The 16,291-nt window shown below is 51.6% G+C and overlaps 8 protein-coding genes across 8 annotated transcripts; 6 read left to right on the top strand and 2 right to left on the bottom strand.

Moving 5' to 3' along the window:
• On the top strand, window positions 1-1,387 carry TrAtP1_003388 (uncharacterized protein). The gene is made up of 2 exons (XM_066111860.1): window positions 1-172; window positions 244-1,387. Exon 2 carries the CDS (start codon window positions 482-484, stop codon window positions 1,271-1,273), a length of 792 nt encoding a protein of 263 aa, XP_065967939.1. The 5' UTR covers window positions 1-172; window positions 244-481; the 3' UTR covers window positions 1,274-1,387.
• A 153-nt stretch (window positions 1,388-1,540) lies between these two features.
• On the top strand, window positions 1,541-2,842 carry TrAtP1_003387 (uncharacterized protein; the record flags this gene model as incomplete). Its single annotated transcript, XM_014087336.2, has 4 exons — window positions 1,541-1,802; window positions 1,855-1,925; window positions 1,986-2,101; window positions 2,164-2,842. The coding sequence occupies 4 exons, from the start codon at window positions 1,541-1,543 to the stop codon at window positions 2,840-2,842; spliced, it is 1,128 nt and encodes a 375-aa protein (XP_013942811.2).
• Window positions 2,843-5,519: 2,677 nt separating this feature from the next.
• TrAtP1_003386 (uncharacterized protein) lies at window positions 5,520-8,075 on the top strand. The gene is made up of 3 exons (XM_014087315.2): window positions 5,520-5,798; window positions 5,869-6,382; window positions 6,442-8,075. Exons 1-3 carry the CDS (start codon window positions 5,673-5,675, stop codon window positions 7,773-7,775), a joined length of 1,974 nt encoding a protein of 657 aa, XP_013942790.2. The 5' UTR covers window positions 5,520-5,672; the 3' UTR covers window positions 7,776-8,075.
• A 319-nt stretch (window positions 8,076-8,394) lies between these two features.
• Window positions 8,395-9,213, bottom strand: TrAtP1_003385 (uncharacterized protein; the record flags this gene model as incomplete). Its single annotated transcript, XM_014087877.2, has 1 exon — window positions 8,395-9,213. The coding sequence occupies one exon, from the start codon at window positions 9,211-9,213 to the stop codon at window positions 8,395-8,397; it is 819 nt and encodes a 272-aa protein (XP_013943352.2).
• Window positions 9,214-9,388: 175 nt separating this feature from the next.
• TrAtP1_003384 (uncharacterized protein) lies at window positions 9,389-11,923 on the bottom strand. The gene is made up of 2 exons (XM_014087876.2): window positions 11,244-11,923; window positions 9,389-11,184 (listed from the first exon to the last, which is right to left on the bottom strand). The coding sequence occupies exons 1-2, from the start codon at window positions 11,658-11,660 to the stop codon at window positions 9,430-9,432; spliced, it is 2,172 nt and encodes a 723-aa protein (XP_013943351.2). The 5' UTR covers window positions 11,661-11,923; the 3' UTR covers window positions 9,389-9,429.
• A 369-nt stretch (window positions 11,924-12,292) lies between these two features.
• TrAtP1_003383 (uncharacterized protein) lies at window positions 12,293-12,909 on the top strand (the record flags this gene model as incomplete). The annotated part of the gene is made up of 2 exons (XM_066111859.1): window positions 12,293-12,301; window positions 12,388-12,909. 2 exons carry the CDS (start codon window positions 12,293-12,295, stop codon window positions 12,907-12,909), a joined length of 531 nt encoding a protein of 176 aa, XP_065967938.1.
• Window positions 12,910-13,017: 108 nt separating this feature from the next.
• Window positions 13,018-13,303, top strand: TrAtP1_003382 (uncharacterized protein; the record flags this gene model as incomplete). The annotated part of the gene is made up of 2 exons (XM_066111858.1): window positions 13,018-13,153; window positions 13,218-13,303. The coding sequence occupies 2 exons, from the start codon at window positions 13,018-13,020 to the stop codon at window positions 13,301-13,303; spliced, it is 222 nt and encodes a 73-aa protein (XP_065967937.1).
• Window positions 13,304-14,663: 1,360 nt separating this feature from the next.
• On the top strand, window positions 14,664-16,196 carry TrAtP1_003381 (uncharacterized protein). Its single transcript, XM_014087874.2, has 2 exons — window positions 14,664-15,010; window positions 15,079-16,196. The coding sequence occupies exons 1-2, from the start codon at window positions 14,820-14,822 to the stop codon at window positions 15,536-15,538; spliced, it is 651 nt and encodes a 216-aa protein (XP_013943349.2). The 5' UTR covers window positions 14,664-14,819; the 3' UTR covers window positions 15,539-16,196.
• The last annotated feature ends 95 nt before the right edge of the window (window positions 16,197-16,291 follow it).

Genomic DNA, 16,291 nt, shown 5'->3' with positions numbered 1-16,291 from the left:
CGTGACATGGGCAATTCTTCAATTTGAGCGAGATGCTCAGCGCATGAGTTAAGCCGCGTGTTTAGTGATGATCAGGCATTTCTTTTCCTGTCGAGTTCTCGTTGCGTCATCAAGATGAAGCGAGGGGTAGCGACAGCAATGCGTTGATCGAATAATGAATCCATTTCCCAGCGTGAGTTTCACCCACCCCTAATTTGCGCATCGGATGTGAGAAGTATACTGAAGATTTGAGATGCATGGTAGACGCCAACGCCACGGCGATTTTTACTGCCGAAGCGGTCAACTCAGTCGTCGTCACAGACACCGGGTGCCCCCGCTCAATTTCAGTCTACGCCTCGGTTTGGCTCCTCTTCAGCCCCCAGGCCTACACAGGGTAGGGAGCTCGAAATCGAAGAGGATGAGGATGTGATATCCGAGTCCAGTCTCTCTGGCGATGACGGAGAACCTGCCGTAGGGACCACGCAACGCGGCTCTCGCCGCCATGGGCTCGATATTGAGTCGGAGGCTGGCTCACCGTCTCGGGAAAGACCGTTGTCAGACGTTGGCGAGAAACCAAAGGCTCATTCCTGGCTTGATATCCAGTCACAAAGCCCAAGTGAAGCATCGCAGGGGTTTGAGGAGGGGAGAGAAGCAAAAAGACGAAAGATGTCGATTTCACCCACGCCTGTGCTTGGGTTGCCGAATACCCAAGAGACAGATGGGCCGGCACATGGGGGGGGATATTGACTATGGGGCCTACGATATGGCTATTGCCGATTCCGAAGATGAGGGTTCGGTAATGAGCACGGACAATAGTGAGGAGTCGCCTATCATCGCGTCGGATACCAAGGCTCTGCAGCAGCCTGTATTTCAGCAGGCACCACGGTTCAAACCCTTAATCGCAGATGATCATCACGGTGGCCTTCCAGCAGCTTTCTCGCCGCAGCGGAGAGGGGCGAAATACATCGCTGGGGGAATGGCAGCCCAGCTTCAGGGGTGGCTCTCGGAAGTCAAGAGCTGGGAAGAGAACGGCGAGAAGACCACGTCGGGTTTGAAGATTCACGTGGAGCAGATCAGGCCAGGGAGGCGGATGTATCTTATAGAAGGCCGCGCATCTTCAGGGGATGTGCCGCAGAAATGGATATTGGCTGGAGAGGGAAAGTTGACTGGCTTGGGCAAGAGGGCAGAAGTGGAGATGGGAAGCGTGGTGTTGATTGAACAGCCTACGTGGGAGGTTGAGCTGGAGGCAAGTGTTTGGAATGTGGCGTGTGAGTGGAGTATAGTTTTGAATTGATTGGAAATGGCAGAAGACAGAGACATATCAAGTAGTTTGTTGGAACAATTGGAAAGCCACAATGTGTAATTTGCTGGTGTTGATGTCGGTCGTGCGGTTGGTGATGCATGTAACCCGTATTGGCACCAAACGCGAGTTTCTAGCCAGCCTAGCGAAAATCATCATCGATGGATGTACCCTGCAGCTAGCGATTGAAAGACCAACATCTGTACCAAGCAGCTGCCTCCAATCCTGCTCAATTCTGATACAGTAAATGTCGATTTCACAATGATTCGCCTCTTTCTCAGCTCAGCCTTTCCTCTGCGGCAGAGATTGGCCGTTTTCCCGCGGCGATGCTTCTCATCTCATGTGGGGAGAAAAGCGTCTGATCCGCTCCGAGTTCTCTTTTGCGGCTCAGATGCATTTAGCTGCGAGTCTTTGCGCACGTTACATCGAGAACATGAGAGTAACAGACGGCTGATTGAATCTTTGGATGTGATGGTTCTGCCGCCCAGACGAACGGGAAGGGGTTTCAAAGAGATTACAGAGGGTTGGCATCGTGACTCTTCACGGCTTATGAAATGATGCTGACGCTCAGACAGTACCGTGTAAGTCTGTTGCGGAGCATTTAGGACTGAGAATACATCAGCGAGAGACATTTAGAGGGTGGAGTGTAAGGTTCTTTTTCTATGCCGTACTTGGAAGATCAAAAAGGCTGATCGATTGACGATAGATACCAGAAGGGACCAATTTAATCGTAGTTGTCTCTTTTGGATTATTTGTCCCGCCACGGATATTGAATTCAGCAAAATATGGTGGTTTAAATGTTCACCCATCTCTCTTACCACAGTGAGTTTTCCCATTTGTCAATCTCACTCTAGTATCTGACCTGCGCTTATCAAAACTTATAGTCTGCGCGGACCAGCTCCGATTCACCACGCCATGATGCGCAACGAAAAATACACCGGCGTGTCTCTACAAACTTTGGATCCCAAAGCTTTTGACCACGGGGTCGTTCTCGCTCAGACGCCGTCTCCAGGCATACCCATCCCAGCTGGTACTACGCTGCAACAACTTACAGAATCTCTTGCTAAAGTAGGCGCGGAGATGCTTGTTCAGGGACTACGGGACGGGGTACATGTGCCGCCGTATACGAGTGTCGAGTGGATGGCCAACCAGTTGAAAGGAGAGAAGCTTGTTCACGCGCCGAAGGTGAGCAAAGGGGAATCTCAAATCAACTGGCCCGAGTGGAACTCTACAGATGTTGCCCGCTTCCTCAACATCTTCAACACGGTATGGACGCACGCGAGAAACGACAAGGGAAAGTTTAAGCGGGTGCTGTTCTTGGACGCAGAGAGCGTGTCTGAGCATGGCGTGACGGGAAGGAGTGAAGAAATCTTATTTCGGTTCGAAAGAGGGAATGAAGGACATGACGTTCAGAGGAATGTTAGAGTGGATGATGAGCATGATGCGTTTTATATACAGATGGCGGACGAGAGCTGGGTGCGTGTGAGGAATGTGAAGGTTGATGGGAAGACGACACAGGGGGCGAGAATTGGGATGAGAGAGTTTATGAAGAAGATGAAATGATATCAGAAGTCCACGAAAAAAATAATGTCATCTATAATGCCTACCTGAGATACTTGTACGTTATAGGCCAGACATGGAGTACCTATATGACAAGATGTCCGAGCCAAGCCACGTACAATCATCTTTAGAACACCTACCACAGCATACTCCTTTTTAGACTATAGTGCTCTAGAAATTCCCGACATGGTAAGCCGTATCGGAAAACTGAAAGCTGGCAGGCCTCGCAAACATGAAACTCCAGACTCTTACCGCCCCGGCAGGCATCACGAGCAGTTATTTCGCCACAGCCAGCAAGGGACCGCTCAGGAGAAGTACTTGGGTGATACTGCTCGTATTCCAAATTTGATATGCCCCAGAAAACTTTGCAAGAGTTAATGAGATGAAGGATACAATGATCAATATAGATCTCGAATGTCTAGAAGCCCATGCATGCATGGTCCAACAGGGAAGAGTATACGCGAAATGGGGCTTGCAGAGAGACCTGAGGATTCTTCAGCTCGCGCGGAAGCGATTTGATAATTACTCGGTACATGAACGGCTGCAAAAATGATGCCCGGAAGTGCCCCCCCTGAGAATGGGACATGGAAGCTTGGTTCCGGGTGGAGCTTTATGGAAGCGTCCAAGGAGTCTCCGAGAGAAAACCAGGAAGTGGATTTTGGCCACATGTAGGTAGTTTCTCCCACCCTTGTTGAAAGTGCCGTTGTAATTCTGTTTTCATTTTCTGGATGCATGTGTTCCGGAAGTTGTGATGATTGTGATCAATAGCAACACCTGCATATACGACACATGTAGGTATCTTCATATCTTGCTCGAAGTTCGTGGTGTGTTGCTAAAGACTGGAACATGAAGGCGAGACTAAGGCAGCAGTCCAATCATGGCGCGTTTTGGCGACAGGAGGCAGCTTAACGGGCACCGTAGCGCCCTGTAGCCTCCCTGCTTCGGCGCCTCTGCCGCTGAAGCACCTGCACTTACGAGTCTCATGCGGAGGGAAAATATCCGTCTTCCGTGCTACCTCGCGATGCCGATCGTGTGCACTGAGCACTGCGATCATCGCTTTGATATCCTCGCCAGAGCTCTTCTTTTTTCCCATTTGGTCTTGCAGAATCTCGACATGCTGGAGTCGATCGAGCTCCCTGCGGTTCGGTTTCTCTCGCCTCGAAACCGGGGCCGTCTCATTGCGGAGTGATGGCCATCGCGGTTCTTCGAGATGCAGCGCTGCGCCAAGATTGACGCGAGGCCATTTATCCTCTGTACAGTACAGGCCGCAAGTCTGCAGCTGATACGCAGCACTAGCATTTCCTACATATGATGGACATGTGAGAATGGCCGTGTATAGGCATTCGTTGGTAGGCACGCATATCTCATGCTACCCTCCTTTCGTGGCGCAGCGTTTCGGCGAATGCCCAAGTGGGACGGGACGCAGGCATCTTATGCCAGTCAGAAGGAATTGCGCGGCACCAAAACTGCATGGAGAACGGCAACACGTTTATTTCTTCACGTTCCTAAATCGGATAGGCCGGATTATAGAGTTCGACTCGTATGCATGCTGGCAGCTAGAGCGTATACACAAGGTTTTCTGGCACGCATTCGTCTCTCGCCCTTATGCCGGGGATACTCCGCCAAATTGAGGGTGACTTATGGAGTATCGAGCCCATATCAGGGTGCTTACGCTTCAGTCCAAGGCATGATGAATCGAAAGCCACGGGAATAGCGGAGTGGGTTTGCCGCTTTGTTTCGACAAGCCGGGCTTTCTGGCATTTGGCAGGCCGTGACTACTTCGTATACGAACTAGTGTGGATACTCTTTACGAATCCCGCTCTTGTCTGGATTCACGGATGCAACCAATCGTCTTCCTACTTGGGCTTTCCTTGGCTTACAAGGGTGCCGAAGAAATCTTTGTTCTTCAAGGACGGACGTGAAAGACCCAGAGTAAATGTTTCGCCCCTGGCGCCCATGCAGTTCCTGCATTAGCGGCTCCGTCGCAGAAGGGGGGGATGGGTTGATTCACCACTTGTGGACTGCACATGTCTTTTGTGGTAGGAGGGTAAGTAGTTCATGCTCAAACGCCGTTGCTATACTGAGATAGGATGGTGGCTGATGTTTGCCTGCTGGTTTCATCGCCTTGACTTTAGGACTTCATGTGTTACCGATAGTCAGTGTTGATCTTGAATACGGGGACCGAGGGTTCGGCGTCTCGCTGTAGAATTGCAATCTCGCAGTTCTATTTCTGTTTGTCTTGTTTGGGAGCCAGCCCAGTAGAGTTCGGACCCATTACCAACTTGGTTCGGCTCCCCTCCCGGATCATCTACATGATTCGCCGTCCCCATGTTTACTTTCAAGTGATTGGGCGTTTACTGCTTCCCGCATCCCCAAAATGGCCCCATTTCAGAGAGTCCCCTGATCCGTTCGGGCACTCGCCTCTACTCATCTGCTCGATACGGCGGCACCCCTGTTGCAACAGAATCTAATGGTGGGCAAACAAGGGTTTGGACCAAGGCTTCAAGGCCGTTGTGGACTTGCTCACCCACCAATACTGTTGGCCTTGCCTGTGCAAGTTACTTCGAGTATGCTGCCTCCATGAATAAGCTTCCCGAAGGGGACCCAGGGGTCGAGGGCCGTTCTGCCTAAAAGAAGGACGACTGCTCCTCTGAAGTGTCTCATCACGCACTCCTTCGTCAACTTCATTCGTCTACAACGACAACTTGAGCCACTTAGCTCGTCCTCTGACGTATCGTACGTCGAAAGCACATTCATTTCAACGGAATATATAAAAGCACTTTTAGTCATTCCTTCAGACGAAACTCGAGCTTCTGTCAATCTTTAATTCGAAATGCCTTCTCTCAACGCCCTTAGCACGGCGCTCCTGGCCTGTGCCGGAAGTGCTGTTGCTACCCAGTTTACTTTGGCCGATACCTACGACCACACCAACTTCTTCCAGAAGTTTACATTCACCGACGTATGGCTTTCCATGATATTCATTGTCACATGGCTGGTTGTCAAAAGTATCCCACTAACTGATAGTATAGGAACCCGACACCAACTCTGGCTTCGTGGTTTACCAGAACCTCGCCAATGCTCAGGCACAAGGCTTGGCCAAGATCACCAGCAACAATGAAGTCTACCTCGGAGTCGACCACCAGACCGTCCTCAAGGGTTCCGGCTTCGCTGGCCGTAACTCCATTAGACTCGAGTCCACAAACTCTTACAAGCACGGCCTCATCGTTGCCCGGTTCTCTCATCTGCCCGCCAACAAGTGCGGTAGCTGGCCCTCTTTCTGGACTCTTGGCGACAACTGGCCCAGTGGTGGAGAGATCGACGTGTACGAGGGCTGGAACAACATCCTCGACAACCAGCCTGCCTTCCACGTTGGCAGCTCAAGCCAATTTGGCCAGTGTACCCTCCAGAGTGCCGGACAGTCGGCTCCCGTTGTTACCCCCAACTGTGACAACACTTTCCAGAGCCCTCCTAGCCAGTACTTGAACCAGGGTTGCACCACCACCGATAGCACCGGTCCCTGGGCCTCTCCCAGCGGTGGCACCTGTAAGTAATAATGATGCCTTTTTAATTTGCGAGACGGAAATCTGACCACCTCCATCTAGATGCCATCGAGTGGACCAGCGACTACATCAAGCTGTACAACTGGGCCCGAGGTGCCGAGCCTGCCAACCTGGCTTCATCCAACCCTGATACCGCTACCTGGGGCACTCCCGTGGCTAACCTGGCCAACTCCAACTGCAACATCGACAGCCACTTCGCCGACCAGCGCCTCATTCTCGACATCGACTTCTGCGGCAACCCCGTTGGCACTCCCGCCTTTTGGCAGCAGAGCTGTGCTGCCACCACTGGCCAGGGCACTTGCGCTGACTACGTCTCCAAGTTCCCCGGTGACTTTGCCGAGTCCTACTTCCAGATCCAGGACATTCGCTACTTCAGCCAGAGCACCGCCAAGCCTACCACTTCCAAGGCTGTTAGCTCCAAGGCTACCAGCTCCAAGGCCGCTGTCTCTACCTCCAAGGCCGCTGCTACCTCCAAGGCTGCCTCATCCTCTGCCGTTGTCGTTCCCACCTCTGCCATCTCCAGCCAGTCTGCCGTCGCCGGCTCCTCTGCCCCTGCTGTGACCGGTACCATTGTCGCCACCAGCAAATGGAGCAACTCTTCCGTCACTGCTACCGGTGCTGGCTCCGCCATTTCTTCCGCTCCTCAGATGACCACCTCGACTGTCTTCACCACTTCCGTCCACACCATCTCTCAGTGTGCCCCTGAGGTCACCAACTGCCCGTTCCGCCCCACCGTCACCACCGAGACCATTGCCCTATACACGACCATCTGCCCCGTCCTGGCTGCTGAGTCTAGCTCCGAGCTGGCTGCCCACACTACCGCTGCCCCTGCTCCTCCTGCTGGCTCAGCCGGTGTTCCCAGCGGTCCCGAGACCATCACCACCGATATCACCGTCGTTCACACCATCACCAGCTGCGCCGCCGACATCACCAACTGCCCTGCTCGCACTTCCACTGAGGTTGTCCGCACTACTTTCCCTGCTGGCCAGCAGACCGGTGTCCCTGTGGCGCCCTCCGTTCCCGTTGTCCCTGTCGCTCCCGGCAGCGCTCCCAGCAACACTCCTGGCAACGCTCCTGGAAATGCTCCCGGCAATGCTCCCGGCAATGCTCCCAGCAACACTCCTGGTAACGCTCCCAGCAACGCTCCTGGAAATGCCCCTGGCAATGCTCCTGGCAGCGCCCCCAGCATTGTCCCCGTTGTCCCCGTTGGTGCTCCTTCCAACGTTCCCAGCGCTCCGGGATCTGGCCCCGTCAACACCTGGGCATCCAGCATCGTCGGTGTACCTACTCCTGTAGGCACTGGCGGTAGCTCTGCTGCTACTGGTAACCCCCCCCGTCCCTGTTTCCAGCGGCCTGGGTGGCTGCACTGGTGCTGATTGTCTCCCTCCCGTCGGCAACGGCGCTGAGCGCACCGGCCTGAGCACTCTTGCTCTTGTTGGTGCCCTGGCTGCTATGCTGTTGTAAATAGTATGAGTATATTAGAATTAGGGGAAACGAATTTAGGTTGAAGATGTAATTAAGATGCAGGACAGTCTAATCAAGGCGTTTTGTTGGTTTATTCAAGTGCCGCCATATCGATTATGGATGGACGTACATATACACACACATAGAGTTGGATCAAAGGATCTTGTCATACTGGTAGTAACCTTTTAAAATTTTCTTTCATCAATTTTTATAAACAACTCGCCCCATATCTAAGATTCTGAATTCATTGTGTTGTATCTCGTATTGTTATGCATCTAAGTAAACCCCAATAGTCAATTAATACGGCGTTATTTCTGAACACCAGCAACATAGTTTTCCAGACAGCCTCTCATGCAAAAGTTCCTGCAAAATACTTTCCAAATCCAATCGAATGCTCGAGTTGCTGGAACTCTTAGCTTTCCTGCTTGACAATAAACGCTGGCAACGTAAAGTCGAATTCATAGCCACGAATGCACCATTTTGACATACACTTACCTACCAAGGTGAATCCCCCCCCCAAAGCAGCGTTGTTTATTCTTTCGTGTCCACGACGTCCATCACCGTGCCCTCTTCTTGCCCAGGAGTATACAACGCGGTTAAAAGACTCACCTCTTGGACCTCTGCGCTCTTTCGCTCTGACTCTTGACCACTTCTCTGCCCAATGCTTGTCTCTTGCGCGAGCTGCACAAGTTTCGACCAATGTCCCGCAGGAACACGGTCCTTTCCCGGAAGACCTACCAGAACGTCCTCTGCGCGGAGCCAATATTGTATTTGAGAAGGGGAAGAGCCAACAGCGGGATAGAGTTTGACGTGATAGAAGCCTTCTTGGGTGAGGAGATGCAGATTATTGAGGTCGAGATTGGGATTGGTGAGGCCGCTATTTTGTGAGAGGGCAGTTGTGGGCGGAAGAGTGAATGAGTCACGACGAGAAGAGTCTCTCGGCTGAGTGAGATCCTGGAGAGTTGACGCTTGAGAAAGTCTTCTGGGATCACTGGCAGGGATTGGGGTTGTTGTGGGTGTTGCGGGCAGAGGCCAAAAGGGAGGAGGAGTTGTAAAGGGGCTTCTGGGACGGATGGGAAGAAGCTTGAGAGGGTTTCTGGGAGGAATTGGTGGGAGAGCTCTGAGAAGGTTCTTGGGAGGGAGCGGCGGGAGAGATTTGTCTAGGGGGGGAGGTTGGGCAGGACATTTTGGAGAAGACTTTGAAGAGGCAATTGAAGAGGACGTTGCTGACTGGGGGGGTTGTAGCTGCTGAGGAAGTCTCGAGAGAATTTGGTAGGGGCATGTCGACGTAGATATAGTAGTATTTTCGTAGACACTGCACTGTTTTGGGAATTGAACTAGAGAAGACATGAATGTGGTATTTTCGCGATGTAATTGTAAAAATCTTTTGCGAAAGACGGGAAGCAAACGGTTGACAAAGGAAACAATTGACAGAACAGGCTTGTTCAACTCACCCAGACAACGCGTGCTGTATCTGATAAAACAACATCCTAAAAGAACAAAAGACAAACAAACAGAAGATTATGAAAGGGTATCAAGTGGATTTATTCAAACGTTCTATTATCTCTACCACAGCCGGGTGCGAATCCATTCAGCCCACTTACACAGATCCTCAAGCCGTTCAAGCGCCTTGCCGAGATCTTCTCTACTGATCGGCTTTCCTTTGCCCTTGCTTTCCTTTTCATGCTGTTCAATAACGTTTTCGTTTACAATCTCTACCGTGCCGCCTTCTAGGATGCGAAGTGTAATGTCAATGGTAGAGTCTTTGACGGGGAAGACGACTTGGAGGTGCGGTGATGGATGAACCCATAATATGACGTCCATATCCACATCATTCGCAGTTCCATTTTCTTCTCTGCTCTCTTTCGTCTCCTTCTCAGCTTCTTGAGTGGTCTCTCGTTTAGCTTTCTCGTCTTCTTTGGCTTCATCGTCGCTGAAATCCATAAAAGCTGCCAGCTCGTCTTTGACTGTCTTAGAGGTAGTAGGAGCCTTGCTTGACTTGGGTAAATCCTCCCTAGTTTTGGGCCCAAAGGAATTGTTCATCAGTGTAGAAAGGAAGGCAAACTGCCGAAGAAGGGGGAGCATGTCAATGAGCTGGCGCGGATGAGAAAAGGGCATCTGCGTAATTGTTCTGGAATAAATGGGCTTATAGATGAAGAGTGTGTTATGGTGGCTCCTCATGGACGATTTCCCTTGCTGATCAAAAACACGGACGTTACGCAGGCGATGAACCGTCCTCGATTCGCTGGGATCTTGCTTATTCTGAGCCAACATGGGGAAGAATAAATCGTCAAATGTTGGAGGGGAGCGCTGCTCAAACTCGCTAGGGTCTGGGCTGGGCGGCTCAGCACCCGCGTAGGCGTAAAGTCGGGCGTAGTCATTTTGCGGAAGGATGACAGGTGGATCGAACGTAACAGTAAACATAACCTGAGGAGATATTGAGAGATCCAGCCCCAAAACACCAATAGTGGCGCTTTTGTTCTCGTCCGATGATGGGAGTGAGATATTCTCTGGTTCTTGCCAGTCAAGAATGGGGAAGGAAGTAGGATTCAGTGCTTGACCCGGATCCTGGTGCACCTCCTTCGCCACATCTTTGGAGATCCAGTCCTCAGATACTCTGACAGGCGGCGGGCCAATTGTTTCAATCGTTGTAGGCAGGCCAAGTGCTTCCATAGGCGCACAATCAAGCAGAAGGGACCAAATTTTCTCCTTCTCCCAAGGTGAACTTATTTTGTCGTTTGAAGGGGGTACGAATCGCAGCTCTTTCCAGTACTGCAAAGCGAGCCCGACCTTATTTCGTGCGTGCATGACAGGATAGCCGTGTCGAGTGCAAAGAGCGGCTAGAGATAGGTAATGATCCGGTTTGCCCTCCATCTCCGGCTCCTTTCGTAAATTTGCCATGTCCCACTGGTGTAATCTTTCCAAGCTAGTATAGATACCGGCTAGAGCCTCATAACAGTCAAGACCGGGAATAATGCTGAGCTTGTCTAGGTTGGCTATATGCCCAAAGTTATATGCGAATTTATCCAGTGTTTTCGTAAGAGGGCTTTGGTTAAGACCAAGCTTCAAGTCCGTCAACAGAATTTGGCTGGCTGCTTCCATCTGCTTATGAACTGATGGCGCCGATCCATGGTAGGCTAATGACACATTTTGGACAATGTTGTTATCCAATACGATGTCGACGGCAATAGCAGAGCCTGCAATGGCCAACGTCTTTTTCTTGCGTCCGTCTGGGGCTGTATTCTCTTCGGATAGTAGTTCAAGGCCGAGGCGCTGAGCAAGCCGTTCCAAGCCGGCTTCGCTGACGAAGCCTTTCTTCTGCTGCGATGACATGTCAGCTTTATAGGGGTTTCCTATCTGCGACGCGGGTGCACACATACATTTAACAACTCGAGGATATGGTCCAGTCGTTTTAATTTGTCGTCCTCTCGCTTCAACTTGTCCTCCTTGCCGAATGAGACGTTTAGTGAATCAAGCTCGCTGACGCTGACGTTCTCGAGGCCGATATCGAAGCTACCGCCAATCCCCAGTGCGCCCATAGCGGCAGCAGTTGATGGGCTATCGAAATTCAAGGCGCCCATGCCAGATTGGCCCATCAGTGTCGATGTCGCTGGCGATTTCTTCACCTGCTGCGGTGATCGCTGCCCCCGAGGCGAGAAAGCGGCCTGGGCGGCGTTGGAGAATGGCGTCGAGATAGGCGGCGTCGCGCCCGCAATCTGTGACGGCGTTGGGCCCTGATGCGACGGCGTGCGTCCTTGCTGTGAGGGCGCATGCCTCATAGGCGTTGGTGTCGCCATGGTAGATACTGTGTACGCGCAATTCGTGCTGGGGCGTGGTCGTGGAAAGTCGTAGAGATGGTCGAAACTATGAAATCGTCGACGCGGTGGATTGATGGACAGCTGAGGGAGGCGAGAAAGCCTGAGGAGCGTTGATCAACCTTTCGAACGCATCAGTTTGTAACCCATCAAAGGGCACATAACAAGCCAAAGAAAGCGGCTACAGCGGTATTGCAGGCGTTGGAGCAAGCACGCGGATATTCCGTTGTGATGTTGAAGCTCAGCTTAGCTTCCATTGTTCGACAGCCTTGTGGCGGGCCGACAGTTAGCGCTGAGCCCACTAAAAGGGTACTCTACGCACCGCGTTCTTTCAGTGGGCAGTGAAGTACCGAGCTAGGTGACCTGAATTTATACCGACGAGGCTGCATCTTGATTGTTCTTCGCATCAGACATTGCATTCCATTTACGCCTCTTTAGAACCGCCACGCCGCACATTCATGGCAACAGTTGGGAATGTAGCCCGCCAGCTACGGGACCGGACGCTTCGCCAAAGGTCTATACGTGTGCTTGTCTCCCCGACGCCAATTACTTTCGCCGAACGCCGCTCAATTCTGCAAGTGTTGGAGCAATATGGACCGGTTGAATTTTTCAAGATGCTTCCCGTAGGTCCCAGCCCATTGGCTACATAAACGTGTCATATGTGGAAGAGGACAGCTACCTAACATAGAATCCAATCGCGAATTTCAAGAGCCACTATTCCCAATATGTATCGATAACAAAGGAGCCCACGACTGCCGAGAGATTGGTGGCCAGCAGTCCTCTCACGTACAAGATTACAGAGCCTACCCGCAAGGCTGTGGAGGATATTTACGTTGCGGATTTGGACGAACCCGAAGGCTTCAGTACCCTACAGCCGACAGTGACCGGGGAGCAGACCAATAGCGTGAGCTCACGGTCCGACGGACTAAACGATGATCCAACGCAGGGCCATAAAGAGTTCAAGATACACGTCTTCCCTGCGCCAGATTACAACCATAGATTTGCCATGGCGGGATCACCGCTGCATATACCCTGGCCCAGTGCGTACGAGCAGGAACAGTCATTCATTGCAACAACACTGAAGCAGTCGTTGCCCAAAAGTATAGCCAGTGTAGGGCTTGCGCATTGGCTTGTGAGCGATGGCAGCGCGTTGCGCATGGAGCGCAAAGTCAAAAGGAAGCGGATTAGGGATTGGCTTCCCAGCAAAATGAAGAAAGGCACGACTGAGTAAGCCGACAAGGCTATTCCGCGACACAAGACTGCGATTCTTACTACAGAGTGTCTCATGTGCCGTTGTAAGTGCTACGGCCAAGAAGAAAGACACCGACTGTGTTCCACAATGGATGCGCCATGGCTGAAACAGCTTAATTTGTTCTCTGCGATAACCCAGAGGGAGATGCAGCACGGCGCTGCAAATGTGGGAGGCTGGGCCGTGCGGCTTGTCGCACAATATGTCACTGCTTGGAAAATTAAAGGTTGGCTCTTAGTCTCTCGCGTTGTGTTGTCTCTCAAGAAATGACACCAATTTTAATTTTCTAGATCAAAGCAGGGAAGACTTTTCTGTACTGCTGCCACTAATACCAACACCATTCACAAGGAAGGCAATTGACAGCTTCCAAAAATGAAACGGCTGCTTGCAAAAAGACAAAACTGAGGGATGAACTGCTGCCTAAACTGGAAGTCGATGATGCTGGATCTGCGCAATTTGGCAACTCTCTTATTCTCCTCGTCTCGCTCGTCTACCGCGCACATGGTAATGTGGCCGTCCAGAGTACAGCGCCCGGATTATTGTTGGTGTTACTACTTCATCATGATGATGTGCGCATAACATGTGCAATTTCGAACATACGACGCGACCATCGCCGATGATGTGGCCATGCATGCACACTAAGGGGGGATGCTCGAGGCTTGTCAACGAAAATCTCGGTTTACGTCACATGAATGGCCGCCATCCGACGCAGCTAAGCATAGCCATCACACCGTCACTGCTGTTGGAGCCAGGGGTGTGGCGCACTGTCTCCAGATTCCAGATTCCGCTTGGCCTGTGTGCGAGTCTCACCTCACGCGTCTCACGACAGAGGAGTGATTTTGCGCAAGGAGTCCCCTACGTGGATGCAGGAGAGGTAGGGTCGAACAGACTTGAACACAGTCGAACCATGCATCTTCTTGCTTGATTCTTGTGGCCCTGGTTGACGATGGCATACAGTACATACAAGTACAGCGTGTTCCAAGATCTCTCCAACTTGGCCGCCACAGGCCCTGGATCCTTGTCGAATCAGGCCTTGGCTTAGCAAAACGGATCCACGTGTGGCTCCAAGCAGGGCAGCGATCTCTTAGCGCAGCCACGGACGCTACGTCACCCGCAGCGTCGCGAACTGCAAGGCTCAGCCGTGATCTGACGGGGCTGCAATACGCGGTTATACGGCCTGGAGCCTTTGGAATTGTTTCTCTCTGCCGGCCAGGGTCTGGGCGCGGTGCCTTGGTTGGCCCGAGACACTCGTGGGCGGAGCTGCGCCATGCCGGAAAGGAAGCACGGCTCCTTGACCAGAAGCCCGCAAAAGCCTGTTCGCGATGCCTTCCCGAGCGTGTGCCTGTATCCAAGTACATACATAGTACTTGGACGTACGGCTGTACACTAGCAGAGCACCCACGCGGCCATGTTACTGCTCCCAGAAGGTATCTGCCCTGCTCTGATTGAACGGCAGCCGGCACCAACATGTGCTAGGCGAGAGTGGAGCGGTCTAAGCCGCGCATCTGGACAGCCAGACCATGTCTATTTCCAAGACAGAGGCCCAAAGCCGGCGAAAATCTTGGAGCTTGGCAACTCTATTCAAGTCTAATTTGATTCGTGTTCATGACGTCGCCTCCCTGTGGCACCCCATTCTGCGGTCGGCGGCCGCTCATCCTCGTGAGACAGTAGGAGACGTGCACTGTCGCGACGGGCTTATATGCTGACCGTCTGCCTCCCTTGCCCCTTGCTTTGATACCCCTTCATTGCTATTTGTTCTCGCTCAATACCTCTCGTTCTCGTCTTTCCTCTGTCGACTTCGATCTCACCATCGCTTTGTATCTCGTGTGTGAAGACTAAAAGACACATCGACTTCATCATACACAGCAGTAATCGGCCATCAATCCTCCATCATGGGTGTCGGTACTTTCTTTCACTACTTCGGCACAGTACTGCTGCTTGCTGCCACAGCACTTCTGATCGTTGTGTCGGTTACGTCGCCTGTCGTCAATGACCTCTCCATCTTGAAGGTCGACTTTTCTGGTAGCAACGCTGTAGACAGAATAACGTATGGAACATTTGGCTACTGTATCATCCACTCAAAGTATGTACTCTCCCAACGCTCTGCCCCTCTCGACGCATGTGTAAGAAGACAAGACTGACAATGAACAGTGGACCAGATACCTGCACCTCTTCTCACGTTGGCTACGATGCCACCGCCGCCCTGGCTCAGGTTACTCAGGTCTCGTTCTCTAAAGGCGACCGTGATAGCGCCAAGGTTCTCACGAGGGTGCTGATTCTGCACCCAATCGCCGCCGGCCTCACCTTTTTGGCCTTCTTGCTCTGCCTGGGCACCAGCTTTCTCGGTTCTTTTGTCGCCTCTCTCTTCTCCTTCTTGGCCTTTGTCGTCACCCTCGTCGCCATGGCCTGTGACTTTGCTGCCTTTGGTATCATCAAGCACGCTGTCAACTCTCGCGGCCCCAACAATGTCGTCGCTCGATGGGGTCCTACCGTCTGGTGCATTCTCGTCGCTGCCGTCTTGACCTTGATCGCCACTGTTTTGGTCTTCATTACCTGCTGTGCTGGTCGCTCCAAGAAGAGACGCGCTCACCGCAGCAAGGCTGACTACTAAGAAGGGAATCGGCTTTCCTCTATCTACCTACACGATGAAATTGCTCGATTTCTATAAAGAGCAATGATGACGCTAGCGATGTTTATACCCGTCTTTAGACAAGAACAAATCTCAAAAGGAAAAAAGAATGAAGATATGAGAGGGAGAGAACATACAACAACGAATGTTTTGTTTATTTTGTGCGAGAATGGGGAAGATTTTGATCATGATACCACGAAGGGGCGCAAGACGTATTGGCTTGAGGATTGGTCATGCTGGGACCTGAGTTAATGTTTCCTTTATTAGTCAGTAATATCTTAATGTATTTTTTGTGTGCTGAGACTACATATGAGCGGGTTATGTTGTATTGTGATGTATCTCCCTAAGAATAATACTGGCAAATGCGGATTGAGTTAAGCACTGCAGTCAAGAAGTAGCGAAAGTGAAAATGACGCTTTGGTCAGAGAATATGAAATCCAAGCTTGGGTCATGCAATTGTGAAATTGGCCGGTGAAATATTTGCATTTTCTCTTGGTTTTGTTCTACAGCGTATATCTACTACACACAAAAGGCCGCCTTGGCGTTCAGTCTGATTAAATTATCTTGAAAATGAGACCTCTTCCTATCCTATCATTAGCCCTTGATATAGCTCGCATCTATCTTTCTATTACTAAGGTCTGCCACACAAGGCTTGCCGTTAGAGAGCTTCGACTCTACAAGTCAGAAGCACCTTAGTCCAGCATCCGTTGCATCTCCTGCATCATCTCCAGCTGC

The sequence above is a fragment of the Trichoderma atroviride genome, chromosome 2 (assembly GCF_020647795.1).
Source record: "Trichoderma atroviride chromosome 2, complete sequence".
NCBI classification, from domain to species: domain Eukaryota; kingdom Fungi; phylum Ascomycota; class Sordariomycetes; order Hypocreales; family Hypocreaceae; genus Trichoderma; species Trichoderma atroviride.
Note: the sequence above shows the minus strand (reverse complement) of the source record. Positions and strands in the feature narration are given on the sequence as shown.

What these genes read in the sequence shown, in the direction of transcription:
- TrAtP1_003384 (XM_014087876.2), bottom strand. Translation starts at nt 11,660, where the DNA reads ATGGCGACACCAACGCCTATGAGGCATGCGCCCTCACAGCAAGGACGC. An exon ending in ATATCCTCGAGTTGTTAAAT is followed by an intron (nt 11,185 to 11,243) that starts GTATGTGTGCAC and finishes ATGTCATCGCAG; the next exon opens with CAGAAGAAAGGCTTCGTCAG.
- TrAtP1_003388 (XM_066111860.1), top strand. Translation starts at nt 482, where the DNA reads ATGGGCTCGATATTGAGTCGGAGGCTGGCTCACCGTCTCGGGAAAGAC.
- TrAtP1_003386 (XM_014087315.2), top strand. Translation starts at nt 5,673, where the DNA reads ATGCCTTCTCTCAACGCCCTTAGCACGGCGCTCCTGGCCTGTGCCGGA. An exon ending in AGAAGTTTACATTCACCGAC is followed by an intron (nt 5,799 to 5,868) that starts GTATGGCTTTCC and finishes CTGATAGTATAG; the next exon opens with GAACCCGACACCAACTCTGG. An exon ending in CTCTCCCAGCGGTGGCACCT is followed by an intron (nt 6,383 to 6,441) that starts GTAAGTAATAAT and finishes ACCTCCATCTAG; the next exon opens with ATGCCATCGAGTGGACCAGC.
- TrAtP1_003381 (XM_014087874.2), top strand. Translation starts at nt 14,820, where the DNA reads ATGGGTGTCGGTACTTTCTTTCACTACTTCGGCACAGTACTGCTGCTT. An exon ending in TACTGTATCATCCACTCAAA is followed by an intron (nt 15,011 to 15,078) that starts GTATGTACTCTC and finishes GACAATGAACAG; the next exon opens with TGGACCAGATACCTGCACCT.